General features: G+C 44.0%; 1 protein-coding gene across 2 annotated transcripts in view; it reads right to left on the bottom strand.

Moving 5' to 3' along the window:
• Positions 1-3,569: 3,569 nt before the first annotated feature.
• Positions 3,570-16,762, bottom strand: part of EXPH5 (exophilin 5) — a 32,503-nt gene continuing 19,310 nt past the window's right edge. Inside the window, exons 4-7 of one of the 2 annotated variants that reach the window (XM_088522203.1) lie at positions 14,672-14,720; positions 11,177-11,303; positions 6,923-8,890; positions 3,570-6,862 (exon numbers count right to left, since the gene is read on the bottom strand). In XM_088522203.1, coding sequence (XP_088378329.1) covers positions 3,570-6,862; positions 6,923-8,890; positions 11,177-11,303; positions 14,672-14,720 — 5,437 coding nt within the window. Of the gene's footprint in view, positions 8,891-11,176; positions 11,304-14,671; positions 14,721-16,762 lie in introns of both variants that reach the window. The other variant, XM_088522202.1, reaches the window with a different exon arrangement.

The following is a 16,762-nucleotide window of genomic DNA, read 5'->3' as shown; positions in this document are numbered from 1 at the left end:
ACATGAACGTCAAATCTCCACGCATCCTGACCATGAAAAACAGGTTCCTTGAAAGCACAACTCAAGTCTGGGTTCCTCCTTGCTTTTGTCTCCAGTCTCCTAAGCTCCCTCCCCATGGAGATCTTACATAATCGCAGATCTCCATCAACACACCACGTACGATGCTCCCAATGGGCAACAGAAGACATGTGCAGTGTTAATTTGTAGCTACACCTTTGCTTGTTGGCCACCATGTTCATCCCTGGCTGCCCCTTCCAGTGAAAAACCAGTTGCCTCTGGCATAGAACTACAGTGTTGGGTGATGGGGGACAGTGAGTGTTATTTACCTTGAATTTACCCAAGTCTTCACTGTCTCCCACAGAATCCAGGTTAGGTGCGGATGGGGGACAACCAGCTGGCTGGTGGAGCTGTGAGGGGGCATTAATGGCCATCTTGGCCCAGAGACTCATCATGAGGACAGTACCGCGGGGTACCTGCCCCGCACCCAGGCTTGGGCCCCTCAGTGAGTGAAGGACACGAGCAAGGAGCGAGTTCAGCAGAGAGGGTGCAGAGATGGATAGGGCTGCAGCACCTGCCCTGTGGCAGAGGCTGGGGAATCTGGGCTTGTCCAGCCAGGAGCAGAGACAGCGTTGGGGGCACCTGACAGCAGCCCCCAGCACGTGGTAGCTCCTCACAGAGCTGTGTAGCAGGAGGACAAGAGACCACAGGCATCTACTGGAACAAGACAAGCTCAGACCGAATGTGGGGAGCAGCTTTTCCCCATGAGGACAGTTGGGCAGTGGCTGCCCGGGGGCTGTGCAGTCCCCATCCCCAGACGGTCTCCACCCCTGGCTGATTGAAGCCCTGAGCGTCTGGGTCAGAGCTCAGAGGTGACGCTGCTGCAAGCAGGAGGATGGGACCAGGGGCTTCCTGAGGACCCTCCCACCCTGACTTCTGTTATCCTGTTTGCATGAAGCTGTGAAATTCTGCCCCTTAAAGTCACTGAGATTTGCTGAAGGCCATCTAGGCATGGGAGTGAATTGATGGGTGAAGAGAGAGCGTCAGAAAAGCAGCCTTGGCGCGTACACCGTGTGTCCTTAGGCAGCCAGGCTGAAGGACGGGGTTGCTCGGCTCAGGAGCTGCACGTGCTGGCTGCAGTAACTGGGGTTCAAAGATGATGATGATCCCACACACAGTCACACCGTACATGGTCCACAGCCTCGCTGGCATCCCTCTCCAGCTGCAGGGATTTCCACACGGATCTGAGTTGCAAAAGCGACTTGTTCACCACCACCCTCCGCACGGTCTCATGCCAAGGGACCCCCGGCAATCTTGTCAAGGGAGGTCACGGGCGTGCGGCTCTCCGTGCGGTTAACCTACATATTCTGTGAAGACACAGTCGCCGATAGGAAACTATTTGCCTAGAGCTGCACGATGGGTCAAGGCCGCGCGCCCCATGGCCAGTCCTGGGGATCCAAACTTGGAGCATCTGTTGCCGTTGCCATCAGGATCCTGGAAGCGAAATGAAGATGCTGGATTTTTTATTTATTTATTTTTCCTTTGGCTAAACTATGTTGTTCACAGTAAGTGAAAAATAAATACAGTGCCAACACATTTGCTCATTTGAATGCACAGTTTATTTCAAATAACTGGCTTTAAATATGAAAATTCTATAAATTATGACCATTTATAGACAGATCTCTTTATTCAAATGATTCTTTCCCCTGTGGTTTCACATAATTGACCATTTTATAGAATTGCACCATTCTATATAAATATCAGTTTACGGATCCTCAACAGACTCTGGTCTTGCACAATTAATTTATGACCAAAGACTGCTTTTTTTTTTTTAATAAGTCTATATTAAATCAAACCACCTGATTTACTGTACATACATAATACAGCAAACAAACACCCTTTTGTGCCACTAAGGTGAGCACTTAATGCAAATTCTACTAAACAGGTACAAAATATTTACAAATAAAAATATTCTAATTGTTCTAAACGATGCCTTTCTAGTCAAGCAAAGCTGTAGGACTATTTACCTCCCTTGTAAACACTTATTATTGTTTAACTTACATATGTTGTTTTCCCTAATTTTTGGACTAACATATTTTGCAGAAATCTACAGCATCAGAAATTCCTCAGTAATATTAAGTTGGTTTTATTGTCTTACCCTACAGAATCCTGTATATACAGAGTAGAAACATTTACAGAAAAATGTAATTTCTCCTTAGAGCAGCCCATCTTACAGGATTACAATTACATGGTAGCTATTTCCTTCCAATATTATGTATTTCAGCATATGCTTTCAAAACAGGTAGGTCATAAAGAACAGTTCTGACTATAAATACACAGTTTTTATTAGCCCTTTTATTTACAACAAAAGACAAATTATCATACTATAAAGTAATAATACTTACATTTCAGTACATGTTTGAATGATAGCTTCACTTCTTTAACGAAGTTTACAGTATAAAAAACTACGGATACCAGTTACCTACCACAGTATTTTTCATCTTTTTAAATTTTTGTGGAATATTCAGTCATACAAGCATTGCTTGTTTTGTTTAAAATATATTATTTTAAAATATCAATATACTGTCCTTCCAGTTACAAAAATATAATTGTTTTACAGAAATTTTATTTAATTAAAAAGCATATCAAAAATATGGATCAACATTTTAGACTGTGTGTGAAACTATTAAAATAGAAATAAATGCTATATGATCATTTAAAAATAGTACCTTCTGGCTCAGTGAGCCCTTGGGATTTTGCATGACGAGAGGTCAAAGCTTAGTTAGAAATTTAATGGCCGGGGTGGGTTCTGGCTACTACTACTATGTTTACTATGGCCGAGGAGGAGCTGCAGGAAAACGTTTGCAGTCTTTAAGCTCAAGCTCAAAGCATAAAAAGTTTCACGGTGACCAAAGGAATTTTTGGAAAACACCCCAAGGGGAAGGTAATCTAGCAAAGGACAGGAAGTATTTCCCACCGGTTCTATTCCGTTCAGATGCAGAGGAATTACCAGTTCTGTAGAGCGCAGCCTTGAACCAGCAAGGTGCCTCCTTGGACCATCCTTGGTGCCCACCCCTGGAGCAGCCCAACAGTCACACTGAGCTCGGGACACGGACAGTGCGGGTGTGCGCTGGGCGGCATGGATGGACATTAGGATCTGCTAAATGAGGAAAACTGGAGAAACAGAACACAACAGCAGTGTAATACATTTGTTTTCTGCTCAATCTTCTAAGGAAATATAACTAGAGCTACAACTTATCCCACTTCTGGCAGACAGGAGCCTAACCCAGTGCTTGCTCAGGTCAGCAGAAAGTCACCTCTAACATACTGCTCTGCAGTCATTTATCTTTGATAATTTCGGGAAGTTTTTTTTCTTTTTTTTGTTCTAGGAAAAACAATGATGAGCCCACATATTTAATACAAAAACTCAAATACTCATTTACCTTAGGACACTAACTTCATTAAGACTAACCAAACTGTACCAATTTATGGCAGCACAAGACCAGGCTCAAAACATGTCACACATTTCTGCCTGCCCAGCGACTGTCTTGCCATCTTAGTGCCACAGGTTGTCATAGCTCTGACTCCTTATCACCCTCATCCAGGTAATACTCATCGTCGGTGGTAGTGTCGGTGTCCGAGTCCGAGTACGTTGCTGCCTCTCCCCGGCAGATCTCCGTCAACTCTCTGGGGGATGAAGCTGCTGATGACATTTTGCTCCCAGCAGAACTTGAGCTCCAAAGCTCACGTCTGCTTAGACAAGGGCTCTCCCCATCTCTGAGGGAGCCAGGGTTATTTAGAAGGCAAGGCCTCCACAACCGCCCTTCCGTGAGCGACCTCTTGATGTTTTCCAAGAAAGCCAGTTGCTGTTCCTTGCCGAATATCCCAAACTCAACAGAGGGATACATCAGGCTCCTCGCGCTGCAAGTTCTTATGTCATCAGATGCCCAGTTTTCATTCTCGTCGCAGGACAGCAGCTCTGAGTAAGACTTAAATCTCTTCCCTTGCCTCCCATCCTGTGGGAGAAGGCTGCTTCCCGAGGCAAAGCGGCCCCGCGACGCCCGCGTCCTCTCGGAAAGGTGACGCTCGCGGGCAGCTTTGGCATGACTCTTGCGCAGCTCATCGCTGCGCAGATTGGCGTTTTTTAAGCTATTAGACTCATTTTGCTGCTGACCAAATGCTATCTGAGAAGTCGAGCTTTGCTCTGGACCTAGGTTTGCCTGCGAGCAACTATTTATGAAGGGGTTTGAGTTTTTGTCGGTGAGAAGAGGCAAGGGAGGGCTGCACCCACTGCTGCTCGCTCGTCTCTCATCATCCAGCAGGTCTGCTTTAGTGGCACGAGGGGAGAGAACTTGGCTTCTCTTTTCTAACCCAAGGCCAAGTGTTTGGGCATTCTTATTCCTTGTGGCTCTTTTATCTGGAAATAGGGCTTGGCCTGACAGACTCGGTCTGTTTTCCAATCTCACTGTGTTTTTGAGGGGACTAATTGCTTCTTCCTGAGTGTATGAACTCATAATAGACCTCCAATTTGTGTTATTAGCAAGCAAAGAAAGATCATTTTCATTCTCATTTCTCTCAGCTGTTCCTTGCATGGGGGTATTGCCTTCAGGGCCCCGACCACAATTCTGGTTTTCGTTTGCAGATTGCAGCAATGACTGACTGCCATCAGCTGAAAGCAAAGACTCAAGGGGCAGCTCAACCTCCACAGAAGTGGCACCTCCATCGTTCTGTGAAAAAATATTACTGATGTGTGGTTTTGGGGGTAAATTCTTACTTGAAAATTTTCGACTTGTTTTGTAAACAGCTGCCAGTTTATTTTTAATTGAAGGTCTATTTTTCCTTTTTTCTATATCTTTTACTTTGTCTCTTGTGCAGCCAGAGAGAAGCTTACTCTCATTTTCCGCACTCTGTGTTAACTCCTGATCTTGTGTAACCCCAAGGGCTCTATCTTCGCAGTCAATATTGAGGTCCGTCTCACTGTGCCTCTGCGACTCCTGCAGACCTGGGTAATCTTTACCCATCTCAGAATCCTGCACATTTTGAGTGGTTTTAATTTTTGGATTCTTTGACACACCTGTACCTGTGCTACCCCTTTTGTCTAGCTGAAGTGATGGGTCAGCACCGGAAGCTGTGTCTTCCACGGATGCTGTGTTCTGAAATTCTGAAAGCTTTTTGCTACAGGAAATTAAATCATTTCTGCTATTTCTTGAACTGCCAGTTCTTAATTGCAGCCCACTACATCTATTACTATACAGAGGGGTGACTTGGTGCAGATTTTCTCTTCGTTTGACTTCTATATTATCCCTGTGCCTGTCTTCAGCTGAAGGACCTGACACTTTAGAATTACTGGTCCTACCAAGAGAACTTTTCACCCTCGTGCGGAGCAGCAGACTGTTCTGATTTTTATTTGTGTTTGCTTTAGTGGGCTGACAGCAGCTCTCAGAGCCTCCCTTTTGCACACTCTTCCTACTTACCGAGGTCGAATAGCTGAGATCCTCTACGGGTACGTCTGGTTTGGGAGGGGTGGGCAAGGTGGAGACAGATGGAGTGTCTGTTTGCACATTTTCCTTTTCTTTTAGACACTTTTCTGTAATTCGATTGCTTGAAGCACCAGAACTGCCCTTACCTGTGTTACCCGCTGTTGCAGCGGGTCGTGGATCACCAAAAGAAATGCCTGCTGTCCTCGTGCCAGGAAGTGCACGTTTTGCTAATGGAAGAACTGGTGAAGCATCTTTCCTAACATGTCCTGCACCTATTGCCTGTGAAGCACATCCCTTATCAGAGCTAAGGGGCAAGGGGGAACTCCTGTCTTTACTGTCAGCAGCAGCTTCTAAATTCTGAGGTGCGACCACAGCTGAAGGCACTTGGTCAGAAGAGTACGAAGGCACCTCTTTTTCCAAAGTATTAGGGAAAAACACATCTGCTAAACTCACACGGCCTTCATTTTTCTTGTTATGTACTCTTGGTGATGGAGAATTTGCTTTGGGAAGAGGCAATTCTGTGTCCTCTGGATTATCCCTAAAGAGGGTACAAAAAGTCCTGGAATGCCTCCGTGGTAATGTGTAATAGATTGAAACTAGTTCATGATACTTGACATGGTCTTCATCAACACAAACTGTAAATGTGCTTGTAGTTTTGTATTTCTGCAAACCATTTCCCCTTTCCTTGCAGTCCGAAAACCCAGAGTATCCTCCTCTGCTCAGATCGCTACAACTATCTGTCAGTCCAGCTGAGGTACTACTACTTACTGAATCCTTACGACTTCTGGTGAAAGGATAATCTTTTTCTTGGATACCTGAAGCAGCACTTAATGGTGCTGCTGTTAAGGAATGGTTTGAGTCTGAACAAGAGAAACTTCTCTGATTAGAACAAAAGGGATCAGTTCTATTTGGTGCTTCCATCCTTAAACGCTCCTGGGTGCTTGTTCTGCTCTCTCTAGGTAAAGAGATGGCTGTATCTGACATGACACTGCCAGCGATGCTAGCTGATTTTCTAGGTAAGGTATAATAGATAACAAGTGGGTCAGAAGATTTGGGGTTGCTTCTGAAGCTAGGGGAGCCAGTAATGCTGCAGCTACTGGTATATCTCAGTGAGCAGTCTTGCTTGTTAGGCCTTTCAATACAAGGTGAATTATTCCTTATGTTTCCATTTTCATTTTCAAGGCAAAAATAATTTAAACTATGTTCAGGGGTCTTAGGGTCTCCAAAACTATGTGTATAAATATTTCCAGAGCTTTCATTTTGTGCACAACTAGTAGTGAATTGTCTATTGCACTCCCTGGTAACTAAAGTGCTTGGACTTCGTGATGTTTTCTGTGAAATCTTTTTGGTAGCAGCCACTCTGCTCACTTGAGTTGTTTTTCCACCTTCTGCTTGAGCTTCAGTAACTGTGCAAGTTCCTGAAGAGTTAGTTAGTGTTTCTGGACATATTAAATTGTCTTTATGAGAAAGTGCTTGTGAAGAGCTTTCTGAGGAACTAGATGAACATTGAGGACTGAGCACCATGCCCTGATGGCTCACTAGTGTTTCAGGGGATGGAGCAGAATCAACATCCACAAGAGAAGACTCTCCCTTTGCTGTAACTTGATTAACTATTTCTGTACTCTGATTATCCACTTTAATACTTTTTGTTGCATAATGCAGATTATGTTCCCATGGCTTCTGGCTTGGAAGAAAAGATTCCTTTCTGCTCTCCTCAGCTGGCAAAACACAGGGTGGCTGACTGAACCCCCTGCTGGGGGGGAGGTCATTTCCCTTCATTTGCACCTTTCTTTTATTATTGTTTGATGTATCTGTTTTTGCAGCCTCTCTTCTGGCTGTGACTTGGGGCTGTCCCTTTGATCTCAGTGGGTTAAAGAGAGATGAACTGCTTGGCAGGATGGCAGAAGCAGAGTTACTGCATGGAAAACTCTGGGTGTTGGTGTAGTTTGTATCTGCTTGTTGAGAAACCGACAGTAAAGTCATGTCTTTAATAGCTACTTCATCCAGCAGATTCTTATCTTCGACATCATCTAGTTGCTCCAAGCCCATCTCAGAACTTCTCTGAGTAACGACGACTGAACTGCTGTTCTGTCCTAGAGGTTTTGGTTGGTCCCTTGAATCAGGAAAGACTGGCTCATCACTTCTGGCGAAACATGAAGAAACTGGAGAGTTACAACTCAGCCAAGGCTGGCAGCTGTCAGTGAATTCTGAAAAAGTTCTGTTACTTATACTTCTTGTTATCTTTTTGATGCTCATGTTTTCTGGAGCATACCTATGGAAATCACTCTGCAGGCGCTGGGTGGCATACTTGGCATTCTTTGTGTGCGTCCACTGACGGTCATTTAAGTTAGCCATAACCACTTCAAAGCTGGCATCAGGGGAAATGAACACTGTGTCACTGTGGTACGGAGGTATATCAGCCCAAAAAGGATAGTTATCTTTTATCCCATAAGGAGAATTTTTTTGGTTTATATACAGCTTGCCATGAGAAGAAGTATCTCTAGAGCAGGACTTAGAGAGATTATTTTCTGATTTGTATAATGGATAATTTTCCCAGTTATCAAAGGACAATGGAGAAGCAGCTTTGTCAGGACAACTCACTCTGCTGAAACAATTACTACTTGAAAGAGATCTTTTGTAGTGGTGTTTCGAATGGTAACAAGCATATTTCCTACCTTCCTGCAAAGGGCTGGGATATCTGCCATGGTCTGTTGCATGGAACTCCAGCAGGGATTGGGTTCGAAACATTTTTTCTTGAGCTGATGTTTGAGCTGCAGACTCCGGCGTATTGTTCCAGACGATAGAAGACAGAGGAATTCTCTTCGGATTTTGTCGACCAAACCTCGGTATAAAACCATCGTTGCTCTCCCTTGCCAAGGGATGCTGTAAAGCAGATGCTGATAGCTGCTCTGAAGAGACTGAGGATGAGCACCTCCGAAGGGAACACACAGAGTAACTTCTGCCAGCAGTGTCCCTGTTCATGTAATGCTTGTGCCTAAACCCACTGTTCTGCGTTATGGAAGGAGGATACAAACTACCTTCTGAAGACTGTCCATATGAAATAGAAGACAGCCTGCTGCTTAGTAGGTGAGGATTTCCATCAACTGGATCACCGTATTTGTAATCTTCTTTAAAGGCTGCCTGGTGCCAATTTATGTAAGCACTTTGTAATTTCCTGGGCCTGATGAAAATCTTGTGTTCCTCTTTGGCTCTGATTGTTCTCAGTCCATCTGGAAAAAACGCACTAGGCAGGTCGCTCCAGGCGGCTCTGCGCTGCCCTCGCACCGTAGCCGGCCTCCCGCAAGCACCAAAGGCTTTGCTGGGCTGCACATTTGCACTGTTAGGAGGAACTGTCTTGTCCAAAGGATCCTGGGCTTGTTCCTGGGCCAGCTGGTCATCCAGATCATCTAGAACTGCACAGGAAAAAAAAAAGACACATACTTGGTTTTGTTTTCTTTAATAACCTCTTGACTATTTATGATAAAAGTTTCATGTGCTACATTAATAATTACGACTGGTTGTGAAAGGAGTCGGCTTCTCAACACTCACAGCCCTTCCCAAACCACACGAGCTTCCTACACAGGGCCTTTCAGTGGTCACCCATCATGATTACAAGGGAAAAAATGTACTGCTCCATGACTGATCTTAAAACTGTTCTTTAAGTAAACGCTAACCTCCTGCTATTTAAAAGAAGAACATAACATTCTGATGTCTGAATTCATACTCGCCAGCCAAACACAGGGAGAAAGCCTTCCAAAATTCCATTTTGTAAGGAAAAAAAAAAGTCTCAGAAAATGATTCAATATGCTCATAAGCACATTCCTTTTCTGCAGGTCCCCAGAGCACAGTTAAGAGGTAACTGTAAGGCAGCACAGAATTCTGCATGCCCTCCAATTATTCTGTATATTCAGCAGCCTGGCATGGCATGCCCACTGTTTGCTTCATTCAGAAAACAAGTTATTCACTGAGTAGTTACTTCTTGCTTACTCTGAATTACTATAAAAATGTCATTTTCTTCATTAAGAAAAAAAGGCATAATGAAATATTAGGAAGCTGTGATTCCCATCAGCAACAAGGCCATATTTATAAACCAGTTTGATTAACTGGAATTACACATTACACAGATGAGCTAACCAAGTTATTCAGTCACAAGATTAAGTAATGATAATATATTTAAAGCATTTTTATTGTGGAAAAAAAGCGCATTTGTGAATTGCATTTGCATATTTTGAGAAAAGCATGCATAAGATCAAACCACAAATGGATTTGGCTATTTTGTTACAGCATTTCCTAATTAACTTAAATGAAAAAAATAAATAAAAATCACTGAATAGCCAGCACAGATCTGTGAAAACTGTAAAGGATCATAAAGAAAGCATTGTTAAAAATACAGAATTGGAATAAAAATGGCATAAGGAAACTAGATTTTTGCATTTTTCTCAGTTTCTCTTCAAAAGGCAGAGAACTACTGGGAGAGCCAACTCAGTATAAGGAGAAAAGTGGCTGTTTTTGCTCCTTCCCCTTGGAGAAGAAGGGCCAGGCTATGCAGTCAGCAGGGCAGCGCGAGCACTGACGCCCCGGAGCAGAGCGGGCACGTGCGGGTGCAGAGCCGCACGGCGCCCGCCTCAGCCGCACGGCGCCCGCCTCAGCCGCGCGGGCACAGAGCCGCACGGCGCCCGCCTCAGCCGCGCGGCGCCCGCCTCAGCCGCGCGGGCACAGAGCCGCACGGCGCCCGCCTCAGCCGCGCGGCGCCCGCCTCAGCCGCGCAGCGCCTCGTGGCGCTTCCAGCCCCTCTGCCATCTCCTGCGACTGCTCTGTGTGACAGCAAGCAGTGCTCAGGGCCAGGCTTCAGCACTGCTCTGTGGGAGATTATGGAAGAACATACATTATCTTGCTCTTGCTTCCATGTAGTAAGAGAAAATGAACCAGCAGCTCACTGCTAGACTCTATGGCAGCTCGCAGAAAGGTAACTAAAGGCCATAAAGAATCACAGGAGGGGTGAGTTTGGAAGGGACCTCTAGAGATCATCTAGTCCAACCCCCCTGCTCCAGCAGGGACACCTAGAGCACGTGGCACAGGGTGGCGTCCAGGAGGGTTTGGAAGATCTCCAGAGAAGGAGACTCTACAACCTCTCTGGGCAGCCTGTTCCAGGGCTCTGGCACACTCACAGGAAAGAAGTTCTTCCTCACATGGAGATGGAACTTCCTGGGCTTCAATTTATACCCATTACCCCTTGTCCTGTCACTGGCCACCACTGAGGAGAGTTTAGCCCCATCGTCTTTACATTCTCCCCTCTTGTTTCTGTAGCTTAAAGCTTTACAATGTATAAACCTGGGCCCAGCAATGCATTAGTATCAAAATCACATGTGCAGGAAACTGCAGTGAAATTCTTCTCACATGACTTTATGTGTCTACCTCTAAAGATGTAATATGGACTCCTGTTATAATAAGTGAAAAGAAATACACACTTTCAAGATGTTACTCTTCTGAACTAGATCAAGACAAGATGAAATGGGCTCTGACACTTTTTAATCTCAAGGTCAGAAAAGACAAAGCCAGAAAAAAAGCAGACATTACATTAGAAAGGAATAAGCTGTATCTTTACAGCCTGTGCTTTTGCAAAAAAATGTCTCTGTCACCCATCACCATAGTCACTGCTGGTAACGACGGCGACAGAGCAAAGCAAGTAACAGACTCACCACGGAAGAACTCCTTCTCTAGCTGTTCATTCCACTCCTCTGGAGTTTTTTCCATCAATTCACCTTGGTTTGCATCGAAAGAAGGACAACTTGGTTCAGCTGACGTTGGGGAATTATATGTTTCTGCCTGTTAAAAAGTTCATGACAACATGATTTCAATTCTACACAGTAAAAACCACGGAGGTCAGTAAACTCCCATGGGTCCAAAATTCTTTTAAAAATTAAATACCGTATTGTTAAATTCTAAAACTATGGATTTGTAAAATGACATGTGTCTCTCTTACTGATATATAAGTTCTTAATTGATGTAAAAGGAGACATGCTCATCGCGTACTGATATCATAGCATGCTTTAGATATATTAATTATAATGAGCTTATAATAAGGGATGCAATTACCCCTTTTTCTCCATGTGCATCATTATCGCATAATTTTTCTTAATTTTTCTAATCATTTTTTTTCAGCATCACATTTTAAAATTCACACTAAACTTCACACCAACAGAGATTAATAATCAAATAGCATAGCTGATTTTCATATTGTAATATTTTATCTTTTCAAAGCTAATCAATTATACCGTTCAAGAACTAAAGCTAAGACTCATCAGTATTCATTTAATTACACTTTTTTAAAAAAAAGGAAAGGAAAAAAAGTCATGTTTGTATGTATCCACTGATGCGAAAAGGTCTCTACTTTCTGACTAGTACTACAAATACTCATTTGGGCCATTTCCTCCAAGGTCTTTGTGGAGCAAAATGTTGAAAATAATTTCGTGGTGGGAGGCACGAGAGCACCTTGGGGGACTGAAATAAATTACCTTATCAGAGGGGGAAAAAAATCTTCTTATTTCCTATCAGTCTAAGTTTAGTTTATGTGCTAAGACATAGAGGTTCATATCCTATCACATCCACATTTCCCCTGGGTCACATTTTCACATGGCAGAAATGCAGAAAACTGCTTAACTCTGATAGATTTATGAAAGCTGAAAACCTTTCCCCTTTTTTTTCCTCAAAGGAAAAAACCCTGACTGCTTTAGCTCTTGTTTTTCCTAGCGCTTATTATAATAGTCTAACCGACTCTGGATCCTGATCTTTGTCCCAGCCATATATTAATATAGATAATCCCTTTGTTTTTGCAGCATGACAGTAGAAGGCAGCCAATTTACCTTCTCTATACCTTTGATTATATATTATGCATCTTTTAGTCCCTTCTATGGTCATACCACACAATAAAAGAGGACAAAAGGCGTGTTAGTTATACAGTGCAATAAAGTAATTAAAATAATAACATATATCACCCTTGGAGAAAATTTGTTTATTTCAACAGACTACACTTGAATTACATCAGAAATAAATGTGTTGTTTTATGCCTCAATTGGGTTTGTACTTATAATACAGAACACTCAGCCAAAAAACAATTTCCTACTGCCCAAGGCCCATTTGGAGTTTAACCTGGCAAGGGATGTCAAGGATAGCAAGAGGGGCTTCTTTAAATGAGTATCAGCAAGAAAAAGAAGATTGCAGAGAATGTGGGCCCACTGCTGAATGAGTAACAGAAGAGACAGAGAAGACAGATACTGAAGGCTTCAGTCTTTACTGTTAAGATCAGCCCTTAGGAAATCCCAGGCCCTGGAGACCAGGGAGAAAGTCTGAAAAGAGAAGACTTCCCCTTGATGCAGAGGATCAGGTTAGAGATCATTAAGCCAACTGGACACCCACAAGTTCCTGCGCCCTGGCAGCGATGCACCCACAAGGGCTGAGGGAGTTGAGGGACGACGCTGGCTGGCTACTCTCAATCACCTGTGAAAGGACATGGAGAACAGGGGAGATGCCTGAGCACTGAATGAAAGCAAAGGTCACTCAGGTCTTCAAGAAGGGCCAGACAACTCCAGGCCAGTCAGCCCCATGTCCATGCACAGAAAGGTGGTGGTGAAGCTCATTCTGGATGCCATCTCTGTGTAGGTGAAAGGCAAGAAGACGAACAGGAGTAGCCAGAATGAACTCACCAAAGGTAATCATGCTTAACCAGCCTGGTAGCTCTCTATGATGGGATGCCTAAATGAGTAGATGAGGGGAGAGCCGTGGATGTTGTCTACCTTGACTTCAGTAACACTTTTGACACTGTCTCCCATGACACCCTCATAGGCAAGCTCAGGAAGTGCGGGTTAGATGAGCGGACAGTGAGGTGGATTGAGAACTGGCTGCAGGGCAGAGCTCAGAGGATTGTGAGCAATGGGGGCCAAGTCCAGTTGGAGGCCTGTAGTGTCCCCCTGGGGTCAATACTGAGTTCGGTCTTGCTCAATTTTCTCATAAATGACCTGAATGAGGGGACAGCATGCCCCCTCAGCACATTTGCTGGTGATCCAAAATTGAGAGGAGCGGCTGATACCCCAGAGGGCTGTGCTGCCATGTAGAGGGACCTGGACAGGGTGGAGAGAAGGACAGAAGGAACCTCATAAAGTACAACAGAGGAAAGTGCAGGGTCCTGCTCCTAGGGAGGAATAACCCCAGGCACCAGGACAGGCTGGGGGTTGACTGCTGGAGAGCAACTCTGCAGAGAAGGATCTGGAATCTTGGTGGACAACAAGGTGACCATGAGGCAGCAGTGTGTCCTTATGGCCAAGAAGGCCAGTGGTGCCCTGGGGTGCATTAAGAGCATTGCTGGCAGGTGATCCTGCCCCTCTGCTCAGCCCTGGTGAGGCTGTACCTGGGGTGCTGGGTCCAGTGCGGAGCTCCACAGTATAAAAGAGACATGGAGCACCTGGAGTGAGTCCAGGGCTACAAAGATGATTAAAACATTGGAGTATCTCTCATGGAGCAAAGGCTGAGAGATCTGGGACTCTTCAGCCTGGAGAAGAGAAGGCTGAGGGCGTCTATCAGTGCATTTAAAATTCCAAAGGGAGGGTGTCAAGGACATGAAGCCAGAGCTTTAAGTGTCCCTGCTTGAGCAGGGGGATTGGACTAGATGATCTCCAGAGGCCCCCTCCAACCTCGACCCTTCTGTGACTCTGTCACAACTGTATCCTGACACGAGGGAGATGTCAGGGCATGGAGAATTCTGAGCATGGAGGAGGCTCTAGATCACTACCTGTCCCAGTCTGCTACTCTTTACAAATAAAAGAAAAAAAAAAAGGAAATACATTCTCTATTCAAGGTGATTTTTTATCTCTTTGTTAAGAGATAAAAACCTCTTGGTTAAAATTGCCAAAAATATGTGATGATTTTGGCCTATAAAAACTATCCATTCAATAATTTCATCATTAAGAGAGAAACAAAATCTGATCAGAGCTACACTTAGATGTGTATAGTTAATAGGGCAAGTTCTTCCTATTGAATCCAACATATTCATAACACAGATATTTTACCTAGCTTTTAAACTGAAAACTACAATAATACTATTTAAACAGACGTCGCATCAACATCCTGAAAAAGGAGCCCAGTTTTCAAAAATTCTGCGAGTGAAACACACATAACAACAAAGTTGTCAAACTACTTACTGCTGCCATTTCTTCCACATTTGGAGATGTGCTAGCAGAACAGTCATATCTGTAGGCAGAAGGATTTAAATAATAAAATTATGACAAAATTTTACCAGGTAGTAAAAATCTCCTATAACAACTCCCAAGAAGCATCTGAAAAGACTGTTTTATGAAGAAGCCACTCCTCTCCTAACCGATGCCAGGGGAATTTCCCATTCACTTTGCTGGCCTTGCATATAATGTTTAGGATTGCCCAGCCAGGACTGAACTCACCCTAATGACAGATACACTAGTGCCTGCAATACCCATAAAGTCATTGCTTAAATCCAGCATTACAATAAGACAGTATTGCTTTCTTTATTTTTCCAACAACAGTAACTTGCAAAGTACTGTGAATAATGTAAGCTCACGATTTATAAATCTTTAAGCTCATGACTTACAAATATGTAATGGCCAGCATTGAAATAATATTGCTCTTCCCCTCCTTCATTACCCTGCTGCACTTGTGCAGTTGTGCTCTGCCCCTGTGGAGGGGGACGGACAGCTGGCAGATTTATTTTGATATGAACTTTGCCACCCAGCCATCCCAAACAGCCCTTAGCAACTTTTAGCACTTAAGAGAAGGCTTATACTTTTCTTAAGCTATGCAGGACTGCAATAGTTTGACAGAAAATTGGCTGGAGAGTGCTTCTGAGCAATGTATTTTTTTAGAATGAGCTGAGAAACACAGAATGTAAGAGGTATTCCATTTTACACGGTGACTTTCATACATATAAATAATAAACTAAAGAAAAAGAAGGCAGTTGATTTCACCAAGTCTATTATAGTCTGCAACTCTTGGTTTAGAAATAAATGAAGCCAGTGCCTTGAAAACCCCCGCAGGAAATCTCACTTGGCTTGTGCCTGCTGCCAGTTCTTCCCTGTCGCAGACACCTTTTTTCCCAGGAAGTTGACTCTTGGAGGAAAGCAAGGTAGGGAAAGATGGTTCTGCTCATTCCTGTTTCTCAAAGCCTTTTTGAATGACCTTGTTCTTAGGCTCTTAAAACCCTCCTGTGCTCGGGTAGCCTGTTTCATTGAGCCTCGGCAACAAGTACAAACCGGCTGGCTGGCAGGTTGGCTGCGGCCGAGCCTCTCCTCCCCAAGTGCTTTGTCATTTGTTTGCAATGCGCTCGCAGGCAGGGAAGAACACTTGAAAGGTGCAATTTGTTTTTGCTTCTGTAATTGTGAACTTTAAAACCAAAATTCCCCTCCGACACAGAGGTCCAACCGAGACTGGCGCAAACAAGCCCGCAGAGCTTGGTGGGCTTTGAAACAAGCCGCAGAACCAGAATCCACACTTATCCACACTTCCTAGATTTTTCTTGGCAACATTCAAAAGGAAGAGCCATTAATTCAGTGGGTTGCTGCTCCCTGTGAGTGAGGCTCACAGAATCAGAGTGCAGAGCAGCACACATATCTTGCCTTAAACGAGAATGTTGTCAAATACAGTCTAATGCTTCTATCATAAATGAAGAATTAAATGTATGCATTGGATTTTTTTGCAATCATTTCCTGCAGACCAAGTGCAGTGAAACCCTGCAGCAGGGCAGAGGTGCTGCTGGCCGCTCTCTCCTGCAAAGCTGCTCTCTGCAGCTCTCCCCACTGGACCCTGTGCTTGGGGTACAGCCAGTTCCTCTGTGCAGAGGAGCCCCAGGAAGTTGGCATTTCAGAGAAATGTCTTCTAATAATCCAGGCAAAAATGAAATTTTCATTTTCACCTCTGGCACTATTCTAAATTCCTCCATGTCTTTGTGGTCACTGTTCTTTCAGAAATAACTGATCACTGCATCCTCCTTTATTTTCCCCCTTGCCTTTCTTGAAAAGGTTGTTTTAATCTTCTCCCCACGCCAACTTCCCCACCACCTCACCTGCCTCACTGATTTTTTCTGAACTATTTCAAGTTTTTCATCATTTTGAAATTAAAGTTTTGTTTACTTGCAGATTTTTTTTTAACTTAAGGAAAAGGCAATTCAATTTCTTTTTTACTTTAGGATATTAAGCAATGTTTACATACACACATACACACTTGTAAACATTATCTGTTATGCATAAACAGAGAAGGTGTCAGGT

The sequence above is a fragment of the Tinamus guttatus genome, unplaced genomic scaffold (genome assembly GCF_059628265.1).
Source record: "Tinamus guttatus ecotype Peru unplaced genomic scaffold, ASM5962826v1 Tinamus_guttatus_pri_ptg000150l, whole genome shotgun sequence".
In the NCBI taxonomy this organism is placed as follows: Eukaryota; Metazoa; Chordata; class Aves; order Tinamiformes; family Tinamidae; genus Tinamus; species Tinamus guttatus.
Note: the sequence above shows the minus strand (reverse complement) of the source record. Positions and strands in the feature narration are given on the sequence as shown.